The 26037-nt window shown below is 42.2% G+C and overlaps 1 protein-coding gene, 2 non-coding genes and 1 pseudogene across 8 annotated transcripts in view; 2 read left to right on the top strand and 2 right to left on the bottom strand.

The window, feature by feature from the left end:
* The window catches only part of LOC109698603 (F-box/WD repeat-containing protein 12-like), a 70346-nt gene that overhangs the window by 40969 nt on the left and 3340 nt on the right, over positions 1-26037 (bottom strand). For 5 of the 6 annotated variants that reach the window (XR_012440492.1, XR_012440493.1, XM_074052231.1 and 2 more), the window contains exons 3-8: positions 22564-22724; positions 22016-22134; positions 6612-6821; positions 2561-2719; positions 1207-1417; positions 60-238 (exon numbers count right to left, since the gene is read on the bottom strand). Coding sequence is in view for 4 of the 6 variants with exons in the window: in XM_074052231.1 (XP_073908332.1) it covers positions 60-238; positions 1207-1417; positions 2561-2719; positions 6612-6821; positions 22016-22134; positions 22564-22724 (1039 nt within the window). In the remaining 2 variants the exon portion in view is untranslated. The remainder of the gene's footprint in view (positions 1-59; positions 239-1206; positions 1418-2560; positions 2720-6611; positions 6822-22015; positions 22135-22563; positions 22725-26037) is intronic. The other variant, XM_074052232.1, reaches the window with a different exon arrangement.
* Positions 17330-17428, top strand: LOC141416045 (small nucleolar RNA U13). The gene has a single exon (XR_012440971.1). It is a non-coding gene; the product is annotated as a small nucleolar RNA U13 (small nucleolar RNA).
* LOC141415982 (small nucleolar RNA SNORA42/SNORA80 family) lies at positions 17462-17598 on the top strand. Its single transcript, XR_012440921.1, has one exon. It is a non-coding gene; the product is annotated as a small nucleolar RNA SNORA42/SNORA80 family (small nucleolar RNA).
* Positions 22731-26031, bottom strand: LOC141415526 (small ribosomal subunit protein eS8 pseudogene; annotated as a pseudogene).

The following is a 26037-nucleotide window of genomic DNA, read 5'->3' as shown; positions in this document are numbered from 1 at the left end:
CATGGATGTGGACTCCTGAGGGCAGAGAGCATGCCACGGGAAGAGGGTGCTGCACTCACCACCCATAGGGATGTGATGGGCTGCTGGTGGTCTTGGAAGGCTGCTAGCTGCAGGCCATGTATGGTGAACAGCAGCAGCTCTGACCCAGAGGCCAATAGGATCAGCTGAGAGCTGGGGCCCTTCATGAGATGAGGAGGCATCATGGCGTCTGGTAAGGGGAAACTGGTCATCTGTTGTACTTTGAGGAATGAAAGCACACAGATTGCTTGTCTGGTATAAACATACAACTCATCCCTAACCTCCGTACTCACTCCAAGTCCTAATTCATCAGCAACAATATAGTGAGATACACAAGGAGTTGTAAAGACTCAATGCATTATGCTTGTGAAGGGACTAGAATAGTGTCTGGTGCATAGAGCCATTCATGGGATGGGGGTTTCCCTGCCTTCTTCCCTTTCCCATCTAAGGCGGCTGGTGTAAGAAATGGCCATATAAGCATTATGACATATCTGCTAAAAATTATTGTTGAAGATACTGTCCTTTATACTGAATAGCACTTCTTTATACCAGGAGAAAAAATTACTTCTTGTGAAGAATTTGTGTGTTTTCTTGTATCAGACGAGGGGTATATTACACACTCCCATTTCCCTTTTTTCCTTAGCTGCCAGGAAGCTCAAAGTAGAACTTATAGTCAAATGACATGAAAACAAATGAGCATAAGGCAAAGGAAAAAATGCTAAGGAGCATAGGAAAGGCCTGTCAGAGTACTGTGGGGTTTAAGAAATAGGGGAGACAGTGGGGAGGGCTGTGGATCTGTTTTGCTATCAGACTAAGAATTCCTTGAGGAAAAGAGAGTTCCAGCATTTACTCATGTTTGTCTGCATCACTGCTGAGAACAGGGCCTTTTGACACAGTCAGAAAAAGGAATGAATGGAAGCAGGAAGATGAGTTAGGAGGGGACACCGTGGGGACAGGCGTATTTACTGTCGGAATCCCAGGGCCACACAAGGTGTCCAACATGTAGCAAATGCTCCATCACTCAACCAGTGCATAAAAATCACAACAAAGCTTTTGCTTGGTCACTACGCCACTAGTTTCCCCCGAGAGGGAAGAAAAATTGTCCCAAAGGAAATGTAAGAAACCTACCCTGGAGGCCAGTACTGCAATGGTGGTAACCTGCAGACTGGTCAGCACAGGGGCCCTTACCCAGAATGTTCGTTCTAGCTCTGAACTTCTCAGCCTTTAACTCAAAGGTAGTGACAACCAGCTGCGTGCCATTGTCATTTCTGTGCATCACAATCAGCCTGGCTGCCTCATCGGAGGCCCAGCAGGCTCTGGAACTCAGCCTGACCGGGAGGGTGGTGCAGATAGGAGGCTCATCTTCCAACGGCTCCAGCAAGGACTGAGTGTAGAACACCTGGAGAAATACTGGTCACAGTGCGGGTGAGGAAGAGGCCTCTCAGGGCCTGCAAGCTCAGAAAAACCCCCAGCCCAACCTGATTTTAGTGCCTCTGGCAGGGGCTGGCCAGGCAGCTGGCTCTGCCCATGCACACACGCCCACCCTACTGTGCCTTACAGGAAACCCAAGACACTTGTATGTCTCCTTTCCAGGCTATGGATGGTCCTGGGGCTTTTGAAGGTTAATCCCAGCTCACATCTGGCCCTGCTGGGGATATCCTGGCATGCCAACCCCAGGACTGAAGCACCTGAACAGCAGTTCTCTATTTTTGAAAAGCAGTAGTCATTTTGCTGGTGCTGCATGTCTTCCTAACATTCCTTTCCTCTCTCCTAGGCCTCCTTAGGAAAGGGTCCATGGGGCTTCTGCATCTCACTCACTGTTCTTCTCTGACCGCGTGCATCCCTGATTACCAGGTCCCTAGGGTCTCAGTCTCTTCCTGCTCTGTGACAGTTCTGGTTCTCTCTCTGGCCCTCCCGTTCCACAGCACTACTGACAACTGTCTGCTTTTTACTGTGGTCTAACTTCCCATTTTAATCTCTGGCACTCAAAAGGTGCTTCAATGCTGGCAAAAACTGCACATCTCTATGCCTGCAAGTGGCTAACAGGATGTCAGAGAATGAGGATCTGGTGCCACTCCCAACCATGCTGCAGGAGGCACAGCAAAGCTCTGCCACACCATTCTCCAAGCACAGCTGCTTTCCTCTTCAGCACCTCCTTTGTGCCTCACTGCTCACCCTCGCTCTGTCCTCATAACACCAAACTGCTGATCAGGATGATTCTAAGACCTGAACCTGTTCACAAGTGTCCTCTGCCCTCCCCAGCAGAAGCCTGGCCCCTTCAGGCTCACAGGCAGCACAGCAGCCACCAGGAGTGAGGCTGGGGGCGGGCGAGCCCCTGAGCTGCCACAGGAGACAGTTCCAGGAGCTGACTCCTATGAGGAGCAGAAAGTGGATATCAGGGAGCCACCAGGGCCCTCTACTACCAGGAGATAGGGCTTGGTCCTGGGCAAGAAGGAACTTGCAAACACAGACTCAAGGCTCCAGACCATCTTCTTCCCTCAGAGCCAGGCTTCGTAGGGAAAAGAGCTCTGTAGGCACTGACCTTCGGGCCCAGGTCTGAGTCCTGTGCAGATGCAAACACCCACAGTTGATCAGGTGAGACCACAAGGTTCACAGAGGAGTGGGGAAAGACAGTCACTTTGGAGACCACCTGCAGCTGAGGCATCATCAGTGCATAGAGGTTTCCTTCTGCACAGGCCGCCTGGAACAGAAAGGAAGCATCAGAACACCATGGCATGAGAGGTGCTAAGACTCCTGGCCCAAGTAACGCACCATGGCCTTCTGAAATAGCTGTGTCCTCTCCTGGAGGGTGGAGATAACTGCTTAACTGCTGCCCCCACTGGGTCTGTTACTTTTAAATTGTACCTTAGAATGTTTTTTCAAATACAGAGACAAGGGCTAGGGATGTAGCTCAGTGGTAGAGCACTTACCTAGCGTGCACAAGGCCCTGCAAAAGTAAATAAGCAAACACACAGACAAAAATGGATATGTTCAAACAGCATGTCTTCAGAGCAAATCCTCTACTCCCTTCTTGGTGAAAGTTCAGCATGTGACCCTCCATTAGCAAAGGGACATAGGATCACACTGGGGTGCTATTCTGCAACCTGTGTTCTATGGCTTATTTTAAAATACTCCTTGAAGCCATGAAGAAGAACGAAATGTTATCATTCGCTGGTAAATGGATGGAACTAGAGAACATCACTCTGAGTGAGGTTAGCCTGGCCCAAAAGACCAAAAATCATATGTTCTTCCTCATATGCGGACATTAGATCAAGGGCAAACACAACAAGGGGATTGGACTTTGATCACATGATAAGGCGAGAGCACACAAGGGAGGTATGAGGATAGGTAAGACACCCAAAAAACTAGATAGCATTTGTTGCCCTCAATGCAGAGAAACTAAAACAGATACTTTAAAGCAACTGAGGCCAATAGGAGAAGGGGACCAGGAACTAGAGAAAAGATTAGTTTGAGAAGAATTAACTTAGAAGGTAACACACATGCACAGGAAATCAAGGCGAGTCAACTCCCTGTATAGCTATCCTTATCTAAACTAGCAAAAACCCTTGTTCTTTCCTATTATTGCTTATACTCTCTCTTCAACAAAATTAGAGATAAGGGCAAAATAGTGTCTGCCGGGTATAACTGAGGGGGTGGGGGGGAGAGGGAGGGGGCGGGCGGGTAAGGGATGGGGTGGGGAAAGGGGGGAGAAATGACCCAAACATTGTATGCACCTATGAATTAAAAAAATTAAATAAATAAATAAATAAATAAAATAAAATACTCCTTGAAAATCTAGCCACCTTTGTGGACGTTTTCTTTTACTTCCTCTCACACTAATGGAAATTTAAACTGTTTACAATTTTGTTACTTCAAACAATCACTGTACAATGAATGCTTCTGCTCACACCTCTGTGCACAGAGGCTAGGATTTTGTCAGGACATCACTAGGTCAAAGAGTACGCATATTTAAAACTTTGAACAACAAAAAAAAAAGCTTCTAAAAAAAGCTTCAAACCATACTCCTCCTTACCATGTATAAAAATACCTATGTCTTGTCATCCAACTTAGAATACTGATACTGAAAAATGTTTGCTCGAGTGGTAGGTGAAAAATCTTTTTCTTTTGCCTTTTGAGACAAGGTCTTCCTATATAGCCCAGGCTAGTCTCCAACTGGTGATCCTCCTGTCTCATCCTCTCCCAGCTTAATGTCACTTTCTTGAAAACTATTTAGGTTCTACATCGTTATATTATGGGCATTTGCACTTTTTCCTCTGAATTAACTGCTTATAACTTTACCTATTTCACCTAGGCTTCTAGCCCCACCCCAAGTGCTAAGATGAACCTGCTAGGCAAGAGTTCTGCCAGTGAGCCGTACCTCCCTAGCCCTACATCTGGTCTGATATATTTCCTTTTTTTTTTTCTAATGGTACTGGAGGTTTGAACTCAGAGCTTCGAGTTTGCTTGAAGGTGCTCTACCACGTGAGCCACACCTCCAGACCTTCTGCTCTGGTTATTTTGGAGACAGGGTCTCACTTTTTGCCCAGGCCAGCCTGGACTGTGATCCTCCTACTTTAAGTTTCCACCACTGCTGGATAACAAGGCACATGCCGCCATGCCCAGCTTTTTCTTGAAGTGAAATCTCAGTCTCCTAAGTAACTAAGATTACAGGCATGAGCCACCAATGCCAAGATTTAAGGCCTTTTTAAAGTAAGATAAAGACCATAATTTTTCATATTTTAATTTTATAATGCTACCATATTGTTCAGATGTTTTTAATTCTTTAAGTAAGTCAAATGTGCATAGCTTTTTCTCATTCCAGATTTTCTCTTGCTTGGCAAGGCCTTGCATATCCCAGATTGTTTATTTTTTTAAATCATTTATCTATTCTTCCAACAATTTTATACCTTTGTCTTTTACACTCAGTTTAATTATTCTTAATTTATTTTTGTAAATGGAATGAGATAGGGGTTTTGCTTTCCTAATGGCCAAGTGTTCCACTCTGCAAACAGGTTGCCTTTTACCTACTTTTTAAAGACCATCTTTGCCACAGACTTTACACAAGGTGTCCACTCTGGACTTCCTATTCTGTTCAACTTAGGTAGAAATACCTATTATTACTTTATAAAAATACACAAATTTTTTCCAAATGCATATGAATGGCAGACAACATTCAAAGTTAAACAGTAATAAGATGCAAAACATTTTAGATAATGGAAACACTTCCCTCAAGAACAACCAAGAAGAGATCTGTAGCTGCACCTACATCACCAGCACCTGCAATAGGACACCCTAAATCAGAAGCTTGCACTTGGCCTTTCTTACTCCCCAGTCACACTTTCTTGAGCCAATTTTGAACTTGTCTGGGGACCTTTCCTGCTCCTGCAACAAAAGGCTCATTATGGGAGCATCATCCTTCTGTACACCCCTGGTGCATGTGAGGAGTCGGCAGTAAGGTGGAGCCCAATCTCCACCCACCCCAGGGTAACCACAGCAAACTGGAGCAGCAAGCGCTGTGTCAAGGTGGTGCCTCACACTTCTCTTGCTTTGCTTGTCATGTGCTCTGAAGCTGGCTGGGAGCAGATGCCTGTACTGTGCTACTATGTCCTGCATTTGCTGGGTTCCACCAAGCCAAGTTTCAGTAACTGGTATTTAGGGACAGAAGTGACCTCTTTAAAGTTACCTTAGGTCATGTTCTTGCCCCAGATTTACCTGTGTCTTCTGTGAACTGTCACCAGGGTCAGGAATGGCTCTCACCCTGAGACCAGTGGTTGTGTGTCTCCATTCTACCGAACACTTAGTGGAAAGACTGGTAATCTGTGTGACATATGGCCCCAACAGGTGGTGGCTGGTGTGAGACCAGTCACTATGCTATGTGCTTACTCCCTAAAAGGTATTTCACCAGGACCCTAGAAAATGCCTGAGCTATTGCTGTTGCCTAATGTTTCCATAGTAACAAAGATCCTGATTTTCTGGGTTACTGGATAAACACCCATGCCACCCAGAGGCATCAACCCTTTGAAACACAGAAACAAAGGCTGGAGGAGTGGTTCAAGTGGTAAAGTTTGTACGTAGCAAAGGTGAGGCACTGAGTTCAAACCCCAGTACCCCGTCCCAAAAAAACAAGAAAATAAAAAGAGAAGCAGTGACAATGCTTTGCCTACGTGCCTTCACCATTCCCCTTCTTACAGGACTGGGAACAACATCACCCTCAGTTTTTTCTGAGTTGAACCTTAGCAAGGTCTTGAAAATAGGAATGAACATTAAGAGAAACTGTAGGGAGAAGACACACTGTGGCACAGATTTGCAGACAAGAAAGCAAGGGCACGTGGCCACAAAACTCTAGGAGTCCACGCAGCTCGATCTCACCCTCACCGTGAAAGAAAGGGAGAGGCTACAGAGACAGGATGCTACTACATGTAGAGCAGGACAGGAGCAGGAGTCTGCACTCCCGGAGTGGGCAAGGAAGAGCCAGAGTGTGTGGTAAGCCATGCAGAGGGCCTGGTTCAAGACTCCACCCATCGTGGCAGTCACAGTGCAAGTGTCCAGACCCAGGGAGGTGGCCAAACTCTGCAGAAAGCCAGATCACTCACCAGCAGGAAGAGACCCTGTGGATGGTCACAGGTCTCCATCACAGAAGAGTAGGTCAGTAAGGAGAAGGAGGCACACTCACACCCAGTCTCTGCATTCCACACTTTGATCAATCCCTGGGTGTCCACAGTGACAACCAGCTGCTGCTGAGGATAGGTTACCAAATTCACCAGAGAAGCAGGCTGCACAGGGCTGGACCAGATCTCTGTACCCTGGCAAAACAAAATGAACATAACTGACATGGGATACATGTATAATAAACACATTAATTTTATGCACATTTCAGCATACATTATTTATCTGTGCCTACTCTGGGCCAGGCTCCACAGTATACACAGGGGCAGGCACATGGGTGAAAAGGCTGTGATCCCATCCTACAGTATTGTAGGAAGAATAGAAAGACAGGTGTATCCCAGATAGACAAAGGATAAGAACCTAGTTGGGTCATCTGGAAAGTTTTGAAGACTGGGCAACATCTAACAGGAGCACCAACAGATAGAGGGAGACTCATTCACAATAGCACAATGAATCTGAAGCATTTCTGGTGGTTACCCAGGGCTCAACTGAAGGAAGCTGTAAACTGGACAGGGAGGTCAGATGCAACACCAGCACTATGCACAGGAGCCTGAGCTGTGCGCTGTTCCACATTGCTCTCACTTGGCAAAGAACTCTGTGTTATCTCACTTAAGAGTTATGGTAGCCCAGTTTTACTGACAAACTGATACAGTTTATGTTACTGACACGGTTGCCCTGCTTGGAATGCTTCCCCATTTTCTGCAATATGCCCCAGTAGTGCCACCTTCAGCCAGCCCTAGCCAAGGCCTCAGTACATAGAGTCCACTGATCCAGAGGGAGACAACTGCCCAAGCTGAGTCCATTCCAAGGTCTGTCCTGGGATTTTGAAAACTGAAACCACTGGGCCTGTCATCACTGAGACAGGGCATCAGGGTACATTTCTGACTGCTGTCCCAGAATTCTAGACCTCATGATGAGGTTTCTTCCCAACTTTGAGTCATGGTGATCTCTTTTCTTTATCAGATCGGTTTTCCAATCTTATCATCTTGATATTCCACTATTAGTTTTTTCCTCTGTCATTTGATTTCTGTTACTTAAACAGCTAATAATCCTATCCCATTTGATCATCTGATCCTAACAAGATTATGTATTTAGCCTGATATCATATCTGGTATGTATCATACCAGTCATCTGACAAGAATTGTTCTTTGCAGCGCTGGGGATGGAACCCAAGGTCTTTTGCAAACCAGGTAAGTTCTCTCCCACTAAGACACAGCCCTCACCCCATATCAGCCATCTGGTACAGACCTCAGCACCAGGGACTGGACTAATGGCAAGTGATGCTCAGAAAAATATAGAGCTTTTATTAGTGGTTAGTGGTATTGAAGTGCAAGTCCCTTTTCAATTTCCAAATAGCAAAACAGCAGCCAGACACACTGCTGGAGCACACTAGTCAATTCCCTACCTGTGATCTCCAACTCCTGGTGCCTCGCGTGAGGAGGGAACCCATGCCATGACTCCCAAGGACTGTGGAGCCGAGGGCAGATAGAAACTTTTGCTAACGCTGGAAACTGTGACTCCACACAGAGACAAACTCAACCCTTAGCATTTTCCAGGGGTCAGAGACTAACATACAGTGTGGGAAAACACCAAACACCAATGTAGACAACTTGTCAAAATGTGATGTTGAGTATTATAAGCACAAAAAATTCAGCGCTTTAAAAAAAAACATTAACTTCAAAGGGCAGCAAAAAGTTATGGTAGGAAGAGAAAGGAATGGTAAAGATAGTTCATCTCATGCCTCAGCTATGAAGACCATTTACATTAATAATTATAGAAATGTAAACAAATGTTGACCTAAACAAAATGTACTTATTTCCATACACAAAGGGTAAAAACGTGGAGGAAAGCACTACATCACCAGCCTCATCACCCAACAGATGCCTAATAATCAGATGCCTAATGATCCCTTTGGTAACATCCTTTCCTCTGAGGAAACAGGCAAGGCATGATTGGGTTTCAAAACCAATGCTTTTAGGTGTTTTTGTTGATGGTGGTGGTTTGGGGATATTTATTTATTTAGCCAGTACTGAGTTTCAAACACAGGGCCTCACACTTGCTAATCAAACACTCTATTACCAAGCCCCCAACCCTCCCTTTAAACTATGTACAACTGCAAAGTACGTAGAAATGCTACTGTAAGTAGCATCTTCATTTCTATCACCTTTATGTAAAGTGACTACAAAGTATCGCTGTGCATTTATTGTCTTCAAAATAACCATAATAAGTTTTACAAATACACTAATTTTTTTTAAATTTTGATAGAGATGGAGAATGGCAGGAGAGAGAAACAAAGTGCACTGCAACTGGGACCCAGTTCCCTGGCTGGGGTCTCCACATTGCCATGAGGAAGTAAGCAGGAAAGGCACATCTTGGCAGTCCTAGTTAAGAGAAAACATCACAGGCTTTGAACCCAGTTTGGGAAGCTGTCTTGGGTGTACATGACTTCTTTGCTCTAGAAGGGAACTCACAATCAGACCTCTCTCTATCCCCAGAGCCCAGCTTGTTACAGCCATGGTGCCAGCATGGTGCTTTCTTTGGAATGGAGCCACCGTTAAAAGAGTTCATCTTCCTGTAGGGACCAGTAAGGTGACCCCAGAATTGTTGCTGCCCTAAGTAACCACAGCATCACCACTGCTTACCTCTGTGAGGCCTCAGGACAAGTTCCTCATAACTGACACTGAGTTATGAGCCCGGCACCAGCGGCTCACATCTGTACTCCTAGCTACTCAAGAGGCAGAAATCAGGAGGATCACAGTTGGAAGTCAGCCCTGGGCAAATAGTTCATGAGATCTTATCTCAAAAAACACCCATCATAAAAAAGGGCTGGTGGAGTGGCTCAAGGTGTAGGCCCTGAGTTCAAACCCTAGTACTGCAAAAAAAAAAAAAAAAAGAGAGAGAAAGAGAGAAATTACATGGAGACTATACTTCTGGGCAAAATCAGAGCAAAAGCAAAAGTACCTACCTCACACCCTATATCCCATTTAAATGAAAAAGTCCTTCTCTATGACAGCTACTCCATAAAATTAGAAGAGGCAACTATTACACCAGATGTGCAGATATCAACATAGGGACACAAGAAGCAAGAAAAATTAAGGAAGCATGACACCTACAAAAGACCATAGTAAATCTCCAGAAACAGACCCCAATGTAAAAGAAACCTATGAAATGCCTGAAAAGGAATAATGATCCTAAACAAACTCAGAGAGGCAAGAGAATAGACAATTCAGTGAGATGAGGAAAATATTTCACTGTGTGAACAAGAAATCCAACAGGTAGAAATCATCAAGCTAAAGAATTCAATTAATAAAAAAGATTTTTTACCCAGGGCCCTGCCAGTGTGGATGCCAAAGAAGTCAGCTTGCCAAAGCTCATGCATCTTGTGAATTCAACCCAGCAGACATACACTGTAGAACATAAAGATGGAAGACAGGCTCCCTTCTCTTACCTCTACCTTCTAGAAGAGTGATAGGCAGAAGCCAGCTAGAGGCTCCTCCTAGAGTTGTGGTGGGGCTCCAAAGTGCCTGGTTGTTCCAAACAGGCAGCTGGGGAGGGAGGCTACCACGTACCACTTCAAGTCAAATCTCAGCATAACTGAGGTAAAGAGTTCCTATCCTTTAGAGACGCCTGTGTCCTCAAGGTCCCTCTCCTGATCATGGACATGCAAAGCTCTGTACCCCTCCAAGTTTCCTTTCCTGGTCCCTCACATCTGCCTGGGCCCCAGCTGAGTTATTCTCAATAGTCCATAAATAAATAAATAAATAATGTTTTAATTAATTAAATTTAAAAAGCTAGGCTGACAGAGTGGCTCAAGCTCAAGTGATAGAGTGCCTGCCGAGGCCATGAGTTCAAACCCCAGTACCACTAAAAAAAAAAAAAAAAAATTTCCAAATCTTAAGAGAGATATGGACATCCATCCAGTTCCAGGAAGCTCAAGGACTCCACGCAGACTCAATCAAAAAGAGCCTCTCTAAGGCATGTCATGCTCAGTCTGTCAAAAGTAAAAGACAAAGAATTCTAAAAACCACAAAAAAAAAAGTCAGTTCACATATACTGGAATCTCCATTAGACTAACAGTAGATTTATCAGCAGAAATCTTAACAGTCAGGACAGAATCAGACAATATACTCAAAGTCTAACAGTACTATATTGGATAAAGCTATCCCTCAGAAATGAAACAGAAATAAAGCCTTTCCCAGATGTGTTAGTCAGATTTCTCCCACTGTGAGAAAAATACCTAAGAAAACCAACTTCAAGAGAGGAATGGTTTATTTTGTCTCGGTATCAGAGATCTCAGTCTATGGTCAGTGGATTCTGTTGATTTGGGGCCTGGGGCAAGACAGAATATCATGGTGGGGAGTATAAGGCAGAGCAAAGCTGCTTACCTCATGGTGGCCAGGAAGCAAAGAGACAGGAAAGCACCAAGGTCCCAACATTACCTTTAAGGGCACATGACGACTGGTGATCAATGTTTCTTCCAGTAGGTCCTACGTCCTATTGGTTCTACCACCTTCTGACAGCACCACAGGGTGGGGACCAAGCATTTAACACATGAGCTTTTGGGGAACATTCCAGATCCAAACTATACCAGACAAGCAAAAACTGAGAGAACTTATCACCACTAGACTGACCTTACCAAAAATGCTTAAGTCCTACACCAGGCGTGAAAGGATGAGAATTACTACTATGAAGATATGCAATAGAAATAAACTCAATGGTAAAACATACACACGAATGGAAAGAAAAAACAATCACTTTATCAGTACAAAAATACCCCACTAGGCCAGGCACTGGTGGCTCACACCTGTAATCCCAGCTACACAGGAGGCAGAGAGCAGGATAATCAAGATATCAAGATAATGAAACAGACCCAGAGAAGTTACTGATTTTCCCAATGTCACAGATCCATGGCCTGCCAATGTCTAAACAAAAGCTAAGCAGGCAGGTCAAAGAGTGAGGAAAAACCTGAATGAACCCTCTAACTGAAAAAAAAAAAAAATCTATGGGATACAGAAAAGGTGATAGGAAAGGAAGGGAAGGGCAGAAAATGGAAGGGAAAAGAGAAAAGGGGAGGTGAGGGAAGGGAAGGGAAAAAAAAAAGCCATGAACCACTATCCTTAATGAAGATCGATGCAAAAATTCTCAACAGAATACTTAGCAAATTGAATCCAAGAGCACATCAAAAAGAGTATTCACCATAAATCCCAAGTGGGATTTATCGCAAGAATGGTTCAACATGCACAAATCAATAAACATAATGTACCATATCAACAGAAGGAAGAACAAAAGTGTTACGATCATCTCAATCAATGAAGAAAAAGCCTGAAATAGTATTTAACATCCATTATAAAAATTCTCAACAAATTAGACATAGAAGGAACATACTTCTACACAATAAAGGTTATATATGACAACCCTGTAGCCAACATCGTTCTGAACAGAGAAAAGCAGAAAGGGTTTCCTCTAAGATCTGGAATAATATAAGGTTGTATGCCTTCTTTCACCACTTTTTTTTTTTTAACTGTAGTATTGGAAGTCTCAGCCAAAGCAATGAAACAAGAGAAAGAAAGAAATCCAAGCTGGAAAGGAAGAGATCAGACGATTTGCTGATGACATAATTTTATATAGAGAAAAACCTACAGACTCCACCAAAAATCTCTTAAAATTGATAAGCAAATTCAATTAAGTTGTAAGATACAAAAATCAATGTACAAAAAAGGGAAGCATTTTTATACACTGATAAATGAACTTGTTGATAGAGAAATTAAGAAAGGAGTTCCATTCAGAATCAATACCGAAATAATTCAGGAATTTAAATAAGGAGGGCTGGTGAAGTGGCTCAAGTAGTAGAGTGCCTGCCTAGTAAGCATGAAGCCCTGAGTTTAAACCCCAGTACCACCAAAATAAATAAATAAATAAATAAAATATATAAATAAATTTAACCAAGGAAGTGAAAGATTCTCTACAATAAAAATTACAAAACAATAAACCAAGTGTGGTGGTGCATACCTGTAATCTCAGCACTCAAGAGGCAGAGGCAAGAGAATTGTGAGTTTAATGCTAGCCTGATCTACACAGGGAGACACTGTCTCGAAAACAAATTGATGGGGTGTGTGGGTGTCTGTCTGTCTGTCTGTCTGTAACTCTGGTGAAAGGAATTGAAGAGGAATCACTAAAAATGGAAAGATATTTTCATGGATTGGAAGAATTCATATTATTAAAATGTCTATACTACCCAAAGTGATTTAGAATTCAATGTGATCCCCATCGAAGTATCGATGAGATTCTTCACAAAAACGGAAGAAAAAAAAACCACACTATATAATTGATGTATAACCACCAAAGATTATGAACAGCTAAGGCAGTTCTGAATAAAAGAACAAAGCCAGAGCCACAATAACAAAACTTCAGTAACCAAACCAGCATGGTACTGGCATAAAAACTGTCACACACCAATAGAACACAATGGAAAATCCAGAAATTAATACCTCATTTCCAATAAAGGCAGCAAGAACATAAATTGGAGAAACAAGTCTCATCAACAAATGGCTTTGGGAAAATTAAATATAACGCAGCAAAAATGAAACTAAATCCCTACCTCTTACTATACACAATGATCAACTGAAAATGGATCACAGACCTAGAATTATGAAAAGATTAGGAGAAAAGAGGGGAGGAGAATTAAAGACAATGGCATAAGTGAAGAATTTTTTGTAACACCCCAAAAGCACAAACAAGAAAAGAAAACTACACAAATGTGAGTACATCAAACTGAGAAGCTTCTGCATAATAAAGGAAACAACAGATGAGGACCCAATCTGCAGAATGGACAAAATATCTGTCAATAATTCAGCCAACAAGAATTTAATATCCCGAACATATAAGCAGCTCAAACAACCCTACAGCAAAATAACAAACCATCTCACTTTAGCTGGGGGCAAGACTCAAATAATGATTACAAAAATGGGCAAATGACCTCAACAGATTTCTCAAAAGAAGATGTACAAATGGTCAAAGGTAAATGAAAACTGCTCGATATCACTAATTATAAGGGAAATGCAATCAAAGCACAATGAAGTACCTGTGAGGACTTAGCGAGACAAGGGCGCCGGGAGTACGGTGGACGCGGTGCGCTTTCAGCGGGGCAGCAGGGAAGCAGCGGGCAGGCGCACAACGGTGCCGGCTGCAGCGGCAGACGCACCCCCTGGTCACAGCCCCTGCGCTGGTGCAGCCGCGCTCGCTCCCTGACCTTCCTCCGTCATCGCACCATGGCTGACCAGCTACCGAGGAACAGATTGCTGAGTTCAAGGAAGCCTTCTCCCCTATTCCATAAAGATGGTGATGGCACCGTCACAGCAGAGGAAGCTGGGACGGTCTTGAGATCACTGGGTCAAAACCCCAAGGCAATCGAATTGCAGGTAAGATCAATGAAGCGGATGCTCATGGAAACGCCACCACTGGCCTTCCGGAATTCCTCACTGTGAAGGCTAGAAAAGTGAAAGACACTGATGAGGAGACCCTTCGCAAAACATTCCAGTCTTGACAAGGATGCAAAACTACATCATGTCATGACAACTTAACAGAAAAACCAACAGGTGAAGAGGCAGAAAATGATTACAGGAGACAGAGATGAGACAAGTCACCTATGAAGAAATCATCCAGATGATGACTGCAAAATGAACACCTACTTTCAACTACTTTTCCCCTCTAGAAGAATCAAATAGAAGCTTTTACTTACCTCTTGCAAAAAAAAAAAAAAAAAAAAGATTCATTGTTTCTATATAGTAAAACTGAATGTCAAAAGTACTTTCTGTCCACAAAATCTGCATGTATTGGTTGGTGGTCCTGTCCTCTAAAGATCATACTCACTTAAAAAAAAAAAGAATAAATTGAGAAAAATAATAAATGCTAATGATGATATGGAAAAAGAGAAGCTCCCATACACTATTGGGAGGAGTGTGAACTAATATGACCATTATGAAAATAGTGTGGAAGTTCCTAAAGAAAAAGAAAAACTAGAAATAGAACTACCAGCAACTCCATTACTGGATACATATGCAAAAAACAATGAAATCATTATTTCAAAGAGGTCCAGTATTCCCATGATTACTGCAGCACTGTTCGCATCACCGAAGATATAGAATCAACCAAGGTGTCCGTAGATAGATGCATGGATAAAAATGTGATATATACACACTACAGAAATGTTACTCACCAAAAAAGAGAATGCTGTGCTATCATTTGCAGCAACAAATGGTAAGTGAAAACAAGCTAGGTTAAAAAAAAAGGTCAAGATAGTATGCTCTCAATTATCAGTGGAAGCTATCGAAGTCCTTCTCAAGCTAGGCAGGTAATACACACCTGTAACCCCAGCATTTTGAAGGCAGAGGCAAGAGGATCTTGAGTTTGAGGCCAACCTGGACTACATAGCATCACCCTGTCCCAAAAAAAAAAAAAAATCCATCTCGTGAAAGAGAGTCTTAACAGGAATCACAGAAAGAGTAGGGAGAAAGGACAGAGAAATTTTATGTAACAGATTACCAATAATATGGTCGTTAGTAGGAATTAGTTCTGGTGCTTCATAGCACACTAACGTCACTACAGTATACAATTTAAATTTCACAATAACCAGAAGGAGCCAGAAGGTTTCCAACATAAAGGATAAATATTTCAGGAGATGAAAAATCTAGTAACCCTGATTTCATCATTACACTGTATACTCCTATCAAATTATTGTATAATAATGTACAAATAATATTTGTCAAATAATAATGTACAAACATTGTCAAATATTAAGGCCAGGCACAGTGGTTCATAATCTCAACTACTTTGGGAGGCAGATTGGAAAGACTGCAGTTTGAGGCCTGCCCAGGTAAGAAGATAGCAAGAGTGACCTATTTCAACAAATAAGTGGGGCTTAGTGTTGCACACCTGTAATCCCAGCTTCATGGGAGGCATAAGTGGGAAGATGATAGTCTGAGGGCAGCCCTGGGCAAAACCATAAGGCCCTATCTGAGAAATAATCTAAAGCAAAGGGCTGGAGGCGCGGCTCAGGTGGTAGAGCACATGCCTAAAACACGCAAAGCCATAGGTTCATTTATCAAAAGTTATTTCTTAAAAATTAAAAATTTTAAAAATTATATTGCATCCCATAAAATACTTACAATTATTCCTTCTCAGTAAATAAGTTAAAAATGAGGAAAAATATTCATAGGCATAGATCAAAAGTTTTAAATAAATTGGCAAACTGAACCCTACTAGGTATATAAAAAGACTGACACACTAGTGAAAAAGACCACACACTAGCCTGAAAGATGAGAAAATCATAGCAACAGTGGGCAGTTTTAAGGCAACATATTTGAAAATGTATAAGGAATGATACCTTTTCTAGCAAAGTGAGATTTAAGAGCAGGTAAAAGTCAGGTGTGGTGGTGCACATCTATAATCCCAACACTAGAAAACTGAGGAGAGCCCTCTCTATGGGAGAGCTTTTTTGTAAAAGCTGATAAAGATCAATCATCGGAGACAAAGGCCTGGGCAGCCCACAGCAAATTTATTGTCTTTCAGCAATGCTTTAAACCTATGTTATTTATTTGGGGGGGGGGGACAGTACTGGGTTTTGAACTCTGGGCCTCACTCTTGCTAGGCAGGCACTCTACCACTTGAGCCATAGCCCAGCCCTTTTTCCTTTGTTATCTTTCACACAGGGTCTCAGGCTTTATGACTGAGTCACTCTTGGGCTTCAATCCTCCAACCTTTCACCCACATAGCTGGGATTACAGATTTGCTACATCAGCCTTGACTGTTGAGATGGGGGTCTTGCTAATTTTTGCCCAGCCTGACCTTGAACCCCAGTCCTATCTCTGCCTCCCAAGTAGCTGGAATTACAGGCATTTCACCAGACCAGTTATTTCTGTACTTTTTTTTTTAAATTTCAGATTATGGAAAAGGAGCTCAAAAAAAAAAAGTTCCAAAGTTCATGAGAAGAATGTAAAGAAATTTTTATTTTTTATGCTACTGTAGTTTGAACTCAGGGCCTACACCTTTAGCCACTCCACCAGCTCTTTTTTTTTGTGTGTGATGTTTTTTTTTTTTTTCAAGATAGGGTCTCATGAACTATTTGCCCTGGCTGGCTTTGAACTGTGATCCTCCTTATCTCTGGCTCCTGGGTAGCTAGATTACAGGCATGAGCCACCGGCACATGGCAGAAATTTTTATTTTTTGGGATACAGACCTCACTATGTGGCTCAGGCCAGATTTGAACTTCAAGTGATTCTCTAGTCTCAGCCTCCAAAGTAGCTGCAATTAAAGGTGTGCGCCATTAAATCTGGTCACGTGAAGAAAATTTGAAAAAACAACTGTGAAGACAACCTACCCTACTAGACACTCAAACTTTTACAACGCTATTGTATTCAAACTGACCCAGTGCAAGCACAACAGCCATTCAGGTGAACGAAACAGAAAGTTCAAACACAGGCCCAAATGGAGATGGAAAACAGAAACATAAAACAAGACATTAAGTCAGTAAAGGTTTGTTCAATAGTTATGCTGGAACAGATGACTACCGGCTTTGAAGATACTAATCAAATCCCTATGCTTCCATTCACACAGGAAAAGGAATTCTTATAAATACCAAAAATAAAAAATAGATTTGACTCATAAACATGACTGAGTGTTCGTGCCTGTGTGTGACATGTGCCACCCTCAAATCTTGTTACGACGTGGGCACATTATCCTTCTGACATAAAAAATAATAATAATAATAATAATAAATACAGCATGGTAATGGACTTATGGCAGACACTTCTCTGGGGACCTCTAATGGTGCACCTGTGCCAGAGTGAACTCCAGCCTCTAACCATTGTCCAGCTATCTTACCTGTGTGCTGTGAGCACTGAAGAAGGTTGCACAATTTGACAACAAAAAATAAAATTTTAATATAAGAAAATACAGGAAAAAAGAGCTTCATATTGGGATAAAGGAGGCTAAGGCCTTCTAAACCAATACAGAGAAGTCATAAAACAAAAAAAAAATTTAGCCAGGCATAGGGAAGCACACCTGCTATCCCAGCACTCAGGAGGCTGAGGAAGGAGGATTGTAAGTTCAAAGTCAGCCTGGGCTACATGCAAGATCCTGTCTCAAAAAAAGAAAACATTATGACCATATAAATTCAATTCAATTTTATTGCGAAGTCTTTGCCAGTTAAGCAGCAAACCCCAAGTAATTCTCACTGACTACAGAGTACAGCTGCTAACAGTAGGGGTCAGAGCCTACACTAGGTGGTCTGACTCTCAGTAAGTTGCTTCGTCTTCCTGAACTTCCATTTCTTCTGCTGAGAAATGGAGGTAATTCTCTCCCCAGGCACAGGGGTCTGCTGTTATCACTCCCTCTAGAAAGTACACACTGATAAAGAATAGATACAGAAACCAGCCCCCACCCACACTAAAAAAATGTGGGTCAATAAATGGTCAATAAATATAACAAAACATATCCAAAGCTCTAAGTGTGCATGTATAAGCATTACAGAGCTTAAAGCAGGTGCATGTGTGTGCACCTGTATAATAACAAAAGCGGCAAGACTCCTAAATGTTCAACAGAGAGAGGCCCAAACAGATTACGGTACACCAATGCTATATAGATAAGGACTGAGGGCTGGTGGAGTGGCTCAAGTGGTAACAGTGCCTGCCTAGAGACTAAGAGTTCACAAGAAGGAATGTCCATCAATACAGGAAAGTGGTAAGCAACCTACACAAGTGCATACAAGATGATCTTAGTTTTAAAATTAAATATTCTCAAGTGACCAAGCACTTATTAAATTAATTTGTATAATAAAACAGGGTACAAAGCAAATGGTTAATACTGTACCATTAATTTGAAGGACTGGGAAGGAGAGGCAGAGGCTATCAGTTTTACTTTAGACACATTTATTGTTCAAATGTTTATAAGAATGTTTGCCTTCCTGGGGACAGGTGGCTCACATGTGTAATCCTAGCTACTTGGGAAGCTGAGATCCGAAGGATCACAGTTTGAAGCCAGTCCAGGTAAATAGTTCTGGAGACCCCCAACTCCAAAATAACCAGAGCAAAATGAACTAGAGGTGTGACTCAAGCCATACAGCACCTATTCTGCAAGTGCAAAGCCCTGAGTGAAACCCCAGTCCTACCAAAATACATAATTATATATTTACATATATGTATTAAAATATACATTTTTTGTCTTTAATTTGAATTGACTCTTAAATCTTTAAGTTAACTGACTTTTTTAGAGCAGTTTTAGGCTTACAGAAAAACTGAGTGGTAAGTACAGTACCTGTGCATCCCTGCCTCCTCTCCCTGCATTTCTCCTACTTATGTTTATTATAACTAATGAACTAACAGTGAACCACCATTAACAAAATTTCATAGTTTACATTACTCTTGGTGTTGTGTATTTTCTAGGTTTTGCATACATAGTGTCATGTTACAGTATCATAGAGAACAGTCTCACTGCCCTCATGATCCGCTACCCTCCATCTGTTCACCCCCACCTAACTCCAGGCAACCCCTGATGTTTTCACTGGATCTATATGCTTACCACACAATCCAGCAATCACACTTCTTAGTATTTACCTAAATGAGTTGAAAACTTAGATCCAAAAAAGCCCTGCACGCAAATGTTGAAAGCAACTTTATTTATAACTGCCAAATGTGGAAGCACCCACACGTCCTTTAACAGTAAATGAACTGACACATCCGCACCATGGAGTATTACTCAGCATTAAAAAGACAGCAGCCACAAAAAGACACAGAAGAACCTTAACTGCATACTGCTAAATGGAACAAGCCAATTCAAAAAGGTTACACACTATGATTCCAGCTGTCTTAGTCATCTGTGCTGCTTATAACAAAATGCCTGAGATTGGGTAATTTGTAAAGAGCAGAAAGTATTTCCTCACATTTCTGGAGCTAAGAAATCCAAAATCAAGGTACTGGTAGGTTCAATTGTCTGGCGAAATCTCCTTTATGCATCATCAAAAGGAGGTGGAGTGGTTTGTCCTTACACGGCAGAAGGTGGAAAGGGGGAGAGAAGCCAACTCTCTCTATCAAGACCTTTTATAAGGACACCTAAATCCCACACATGAGGGCAGAGCCCACATGATCACCACCCCAAGGGTACACTCCCAATTTGTGGCACTGGGGATTAAGTTTCAACACAAATCTTGGAGGGCATGAAAACATTCAGGCCATAGCATATGACTAAATGTTTTTAAAAAGAAAATAAGGTTGAAGCCAGGCATAGTGACTCATGCCTATAATCCCAGCTACAGGGGAGGCAGAGACAGGAGGATCATGGTTTGAGGCCAGTCCAAGTAAAAAATTATTGAGACCCATCTCAATCAGTAAAAAGCTAGGTATGGTGGTGCATTCCTGTGGTACCAGCTGCTGAGGCATAGGAAGGAGAATTGTAGCATAAGGCCAATCTTACCTGAAAAATAACTAAAGCTTTTGCTGGGAGTGTGGCTCAAGTGGCAAGAATACCTGCCTAGCAAGTGCAAGGAAGACCCTGAGTTCAAACCCCAGGGCCACCAAAAAAAAAAAAAAAAAAAAAAACCACAAAACAAAAGGTTGAGGATTTGCCCATGAAAGGTATTGTGGTTGAGAAGCCAGAAGAACAGCATGAACAACCTCTGGTTCCCAGATATCCCAGACTGGACAGAGTCCAGCACATATGGCCTGCAGCCAAATCTAGTCCATTGCCTATTGTTGGATTATTTGGCTTAAAAAAATTCAAAAGAATATTTCATGACATCTGAAAATAATGTGGAATTCATATTTCAGTGTTCATAAATACAGATTTTATTAGACTACAGCTACTCTCATTTGTTTATGTATTGTCTATGATGCTTTAGTGCTACAACCACAGAGTTAGTAGTTATGACAGACTGTGGCCTATGAAACCTAAAATAGTTACTGACTAGCTCTTGAAAGAAAAACTGTGCTGGCCTCTGGCCCAAAGAACTGTGTTCAATCTATTTGAAGGTCTGCTAAAATCTTTTCGTTCTGCCAACTATGAATGGCCCCAGCCCTCAGGTCTTGCTACCCAAGGGTCCCTGAGCCCAAGCCTACCTGTAGCCACATGTCCACAACCCGCAGGCAGGTCTCTTTCCCACAAGGAATCAAGGTTAAGCCAGGACCTGGGCTCAGCAAGGTCTCCTGATGCACTGATTAGTCCTGGTCTGTGGTCCCTCTTCTCACCGGCCATGGCTCTCTTGTGTACTAAGTTCACTTGGAAGGAAATTGTCACTTCCAGCAAACCTGAGGGATGAGCACCCACTTATCAAGAGATTACATATAAAGTAAGGCACTAGGCCTGGGGATGTAGCTCAGAAGAGGGGGACTTGCCTAACATGTGCAAAGCCCTGGGTTTAGTCCCCCACACCACAAAAAATAAAAATAAAAATTTTTAGCCACTAAAGGTGCCTAAAAATGCAAAGTGATGTACAGATTCCAGGAAAATGCCCATTAAAGGAGATTTGGTTCCAACTGTGTGTGGTCCCAGGCCCACAGCTCATCAGTTTATACTTCTGTAAAGTTAGGATGATAATAATGAATGTCTTGCTTGGCTGCTGCAATGAGAAAACTGATATGAAAACAAAACTTTTTAATTATAAGCACTAATGAAATTTAAAATGCTTATCATACAGTTGATGGACTTCATATTCTTATATGAACCAGAACAAAGAAACCTCTTACAATAGCTTTAAGTGGGGCAGGGAGAGGGTAGAGGGGGAGAAAAGGTGAAGGTAATCTAACCAATGTACAATATAAGCTTATTTATAATTGTCACAAGAATCCCCCCATACAACAAATACATTGATAAAATTTTTAAATGTTTATCAATTGTCCAGGTCTGCACATGGCAATGACTAAAAGGTCTAATAGTCTTGGCAAAATTGCCAGTGGGCCAGCACCATGTGGAAGAGCACATGACTGAGTGGTTCAAGATCAAAATCCAATAATGCTGGCAACAACAGTGTGAGAACAGGCACAGCAGCTAAGATGCCCAGCACACAGCAGGAGGCTGAGAATGTGTCACATGAGACTGGTCATGCTCAAGCTTCAAACGTGAGTACAACCCCTCACTTGTTACCAATGTAACCTGGCACAGTGACTTGAGCCTCCTGTGGCCTCAGCGTTCTCATCTGCAAAATGGGGCTGCCACTTCCTACCTCAGAAGTTTTCCAAAATTAATAAATAAGATTATACAAGACAATGGGCATGGCTAAGACTAAGAACACAGTAAGGATCCAAGCAATTTCATCCTTGCTTTCCTCTCCCAGGGGCCAGCTCACCTCACGCAAATCCCAGGCACGCACAGTACAGTCAGTGGACACGGTGCAAACCACAGACTTCTCCCTTCCATCAAACCGGTACTCATTGGTTGAGATGTAAGCCAGCTGATCTATCTGTCCTGTAACAGAACACAGACAGAAAGGGCCTGGGATGTGGACACTCTGCTTGGTGAAAAGGGTTGGCAGGAAAACCATTAATTACTCTTTTTCTGTCTCAAGAACACAGTATGTGCTTACTCAGGACACAACAAAGACAAGAGCTAGGCCTTCAGAGTTAGTTACAACTGGGTTCTACTCTCAGGACCGTCACCCACACACCATGAGACCTTAAACTACTCCCCACTTTCTTGGTTTCTGTTTCTGTCTACTGTGAACTAACAGGGTTGTTGTGAGGATCAAATGTATAACACAAGTGATATAGAAACCAGCAAGATACTTACTCATCAAGTAGCACTTTCCAAGTCATTGGCTGAAATGTTAAATTCCGTGAGACCTGACCAGGGAATGGGTTGGGGTGAGGCACAGCTACCACACTCCCCACCTCATACCTGTATGCCCATCAATAGCTTTGCAGGTGAAGTCTTCTGGGCGCCCAGATTCCACTCGGAACTCCAGCTCAGACCGGCAGAGATAGTACTGCTTCCACGTCTGTGTGCTCAAAACCATCTGGGAGGCTTTGCAGGAGGACCAGCGTCTCAGACACAACTGCCTGAAGAACAAACCCACAAACCCAGACAGGACACAGCAGTCACAGATTTTGGAGCCAAAAGATCTAGTTTTGCATCCTGGCTTTTCCATTTGCTGGCTTAGAAACCTTGTGTAACTCATTTGTCTACCTAGGCTTCAACTTCCTCTCCTGTAAATGAGGACAGTAACATTGAATGAGTGCTATGTGTCAGGCATGAAGTGCTCTTTCGTACATCCAAAGAACCTTCACAGTAACCCTGAGAAGTAGAGTATCATCACTACTGTACACTTGAGGGTACACAGGTTAAACAACTGGGATTCACAAGCCTACTTTCTGTGAAGTCTCCAATTCTTGTTGCTGATCTATTTCTCTCTCAACTTGGTCACCTCTTCATGTATTTGTTGCTGTGCTGCAAAAGGCACATGTCACTGACATATCTTATTAGACTAACCCATTTATCATTATACAACACCTTTGTCTGTATGACATTGTTTTGTCTCAAAGTACATTTTGTCTGATATTGGTATAGCAATTCAGCTGTCTTTTGGTTATTATTTGCATGGTATATCTTTTTCTATTCTTTTACTGTCAATCTGTCTTTGAATCTAAATGTGTCTCAGGGCTGGGGATGTAACTCAGTGGTAAGTTCTTACCTAGCATGCATGAGACCCTCAGTTTGATCCCCAGTACCACAAACAAACAAAATAAAGTATGTCTCATGCAGAAAGCACTTTTCGTTGCCCACTGTCAATCTTTGCCTCTTCTTTTTGGCAGTTCTGGGGATAGAATTCACGGCAAGACAGTCACTCCATCACTTGAGCCATGTCCCCATCCCAGTCTTTGCCTTTTTATTAGACTATATAATTCATGTGTGTTCAATGTAGTTACTGGCAAGAGCAGATATACATATCATTTTGCTATTTATTTACTAGGACTTAAGCATCTTTCCCCTCTATTCCCTCATTACTGCCTTCTTGTGTTAAATATTTTCTAGTGTACTATTTTAATTCCTTTGTCATTTCTTCTACCTTTTTTTTTCTGGCAGCACTAGGGTTTTTTGTTGTTTGTTTTAGAACAATAAACACATAAGCTTTATTGCATGAGCTAAGCATAGTGGACAACTTATTTGCCTTTCCCAACGTTGCTCTTCCTCAGATAGAATTCCCAGCTCCTTGCTCTCTGTACATAGCCATCTACTCTGCCACAATGGTCTGGTCTGGATGAAATATAGGCAAGAAGTTTGCCCTGCTGGAACTACTCCTCCAGAAGACTGCTGATATTGGCACTCTTTTTCCTTCCTTCGTTATTTCTTTTGAATTTTCCTTGATCATTCTTTTAAAACCTCTTCCTCCTCAGGGGTCAGCTTGGCCCCTTTCTTGTGGCCAGAGGCAGTGCACAGAGGGACTCGAACCATGGTCGGTATGGTGTGCTGTCCATGAGCACAGTGCAGTTCTTCACCAGGGTCTTTGTGCAGACCAGCTCGTTATTGGATGCACTACAGACAACATCAATGATCCTTGTTTTGTGAGTGCAACACTGAGAGCTCCAGGATAAGTTCCCCATATTCAGCCTCAGTGCACAGTACTTCTTGTTGCCTCCTCGAACTCAGACTATGTATACGTCAAGGGCCAATCTTAGCGTTGGCAGCAGAGTGTCCTAGCTCATATTTCTGCTTCTTGTGACAGGGCTTTCTCTTGCCCCCAGTCTCGTGGTGCTTGTGCCACTTGTCCCAAGAGATGCTCATCGCTTGGTGCTGGCTGGAAAGAGCAGCACTAGGGTTTGAACTCAGGGCTCACACTTGCTAGGCAGGTGTTCTTGCTGCATGAGCCACTCCACCAGTCAATTTTTTTCGAGATAAGGTCTCTCGAACTATTTGCCTGGGACTAGCTTCAAACCACAATCCTCCTGATCTCTGCCTCCTGAGTAGCTAGTTTTACAGGCATGAACTACCCTGGCTCTTCTACCGTACTGTTGTTCCACCATGCTTATAATGGTTGCCTTAGAGATTACAATTTAAATCTTAATTTACAACAATCCAGTTTTACTACAACCTTTAATTTCAGTAGTATATAAAACATCTCCTACATGAGTCTATTTCCTCCCTCCTTTGTGTTGTTCTTGTCAAAAATTACATCTTTATACATTGTATGCCATGAAAAGAGATTTATAAACTGGGTATGGTGTACATACCTTGTAATCCCAGAACTCAGGAAGGAGTAGGAGCATGAGTTTAAGGCAGTCTGAGCTACATAGTAAAACCTCCCTCAAAAATCCCAAAAACAAAATAAAAATCCCAAGACTATTTTTCTAATTAATATTAGCAATAAAAAAAACCCAACAAATAGAAAAGTGTTTTATAATACTAAAAACTAAGTAAGATTGGCCTTAATAAATTCCCAAATATCTCAAGGTTTAATGATCCTAAAAATGAAACAAAAATTCCCTCCATGTTCTGAAGAACCATCATGCATGAACAGTGTTTTTCATTATGAGTGACTAAAATTAAGTAAACTCCTAGTTGAAAGTCAAGGCTGTACTGTATTCTGCAAGAGGTAAGAAATCTGATAGTTCTTTTTTCTTTTTCCAGCTTCTGATAGTTATATTTTCGCACAAAAGAAGTTAGGTTCCAAAGAAGAAATGGAATAGAAAGAAAAGTTTAGACATTTAATAATTAAAATGTTTTCAATTTTTACCTTCATGCATACTTCATGCATACTTATATTGCTGTGTCATTAAACCAAAGCTGAATTAAAAGTAATCTGAAGCCAGGTACTGGTGGCTCATGCCGGTAATCCTAGCTACTCAGGAGAAGAGATCAGGAGGATCCTGGTTCGAAGGCAGCCCAGGCAAATAGTTTGAGAGACCCTATCTCAGAAAAACCCATCACAAAAAAAGAGCTGGTAGAGTGATGCAAGATGTAGGGCCTGAGTTCAAACCCCAGTACCAGAAAAAAAAAAAAAACCAAAACAGTAATTTGTGCAATTACTGAGATGTGATTACATGCCTGTAATCTCAGCACTCTAGGAGGCTAAAGCAGAATTGTGAGTTTGAAGCCAACCTGGACTATACAGCAAGTTTAAGGCCATCCTGAACACAGTGAGATCCTGTCTCAAAAAAAAAGCTATAGTCATATTTCTGATTTGTCTTCTGCCAGCCACCTGTATTCTTTTACTATATATTTCTGGCCCTGAGTTGGTAAGCATACTTTATATCAATCCTCCATTCTATTCTATATCCCTAAGCAAAGAAAAGTATTCTGGTGGTGAGGTCCTAGAATAATTCTTTCTACACACTCAACAGAGCCAGAAATGCAGACAATGCCCAGAATGCTTAC

Source organism: Castor canadensis, chromosome 13 (genome assembly GCF_047511655.1).
Source record: "Castor canadensis chromosome 13, mCasCan1.hap1v2, whole genome shotgun sequence".
NCBI classification, from domain to species: domain Eukaryota; kingdom Metazoa; phylum Chordata; class Mammalia; order Rodentia; family Castoridae; genus Castor; species Castor canadensis.
This window is presented reverse-complemented; position numbering and strand designations above follow the sequence as displayed.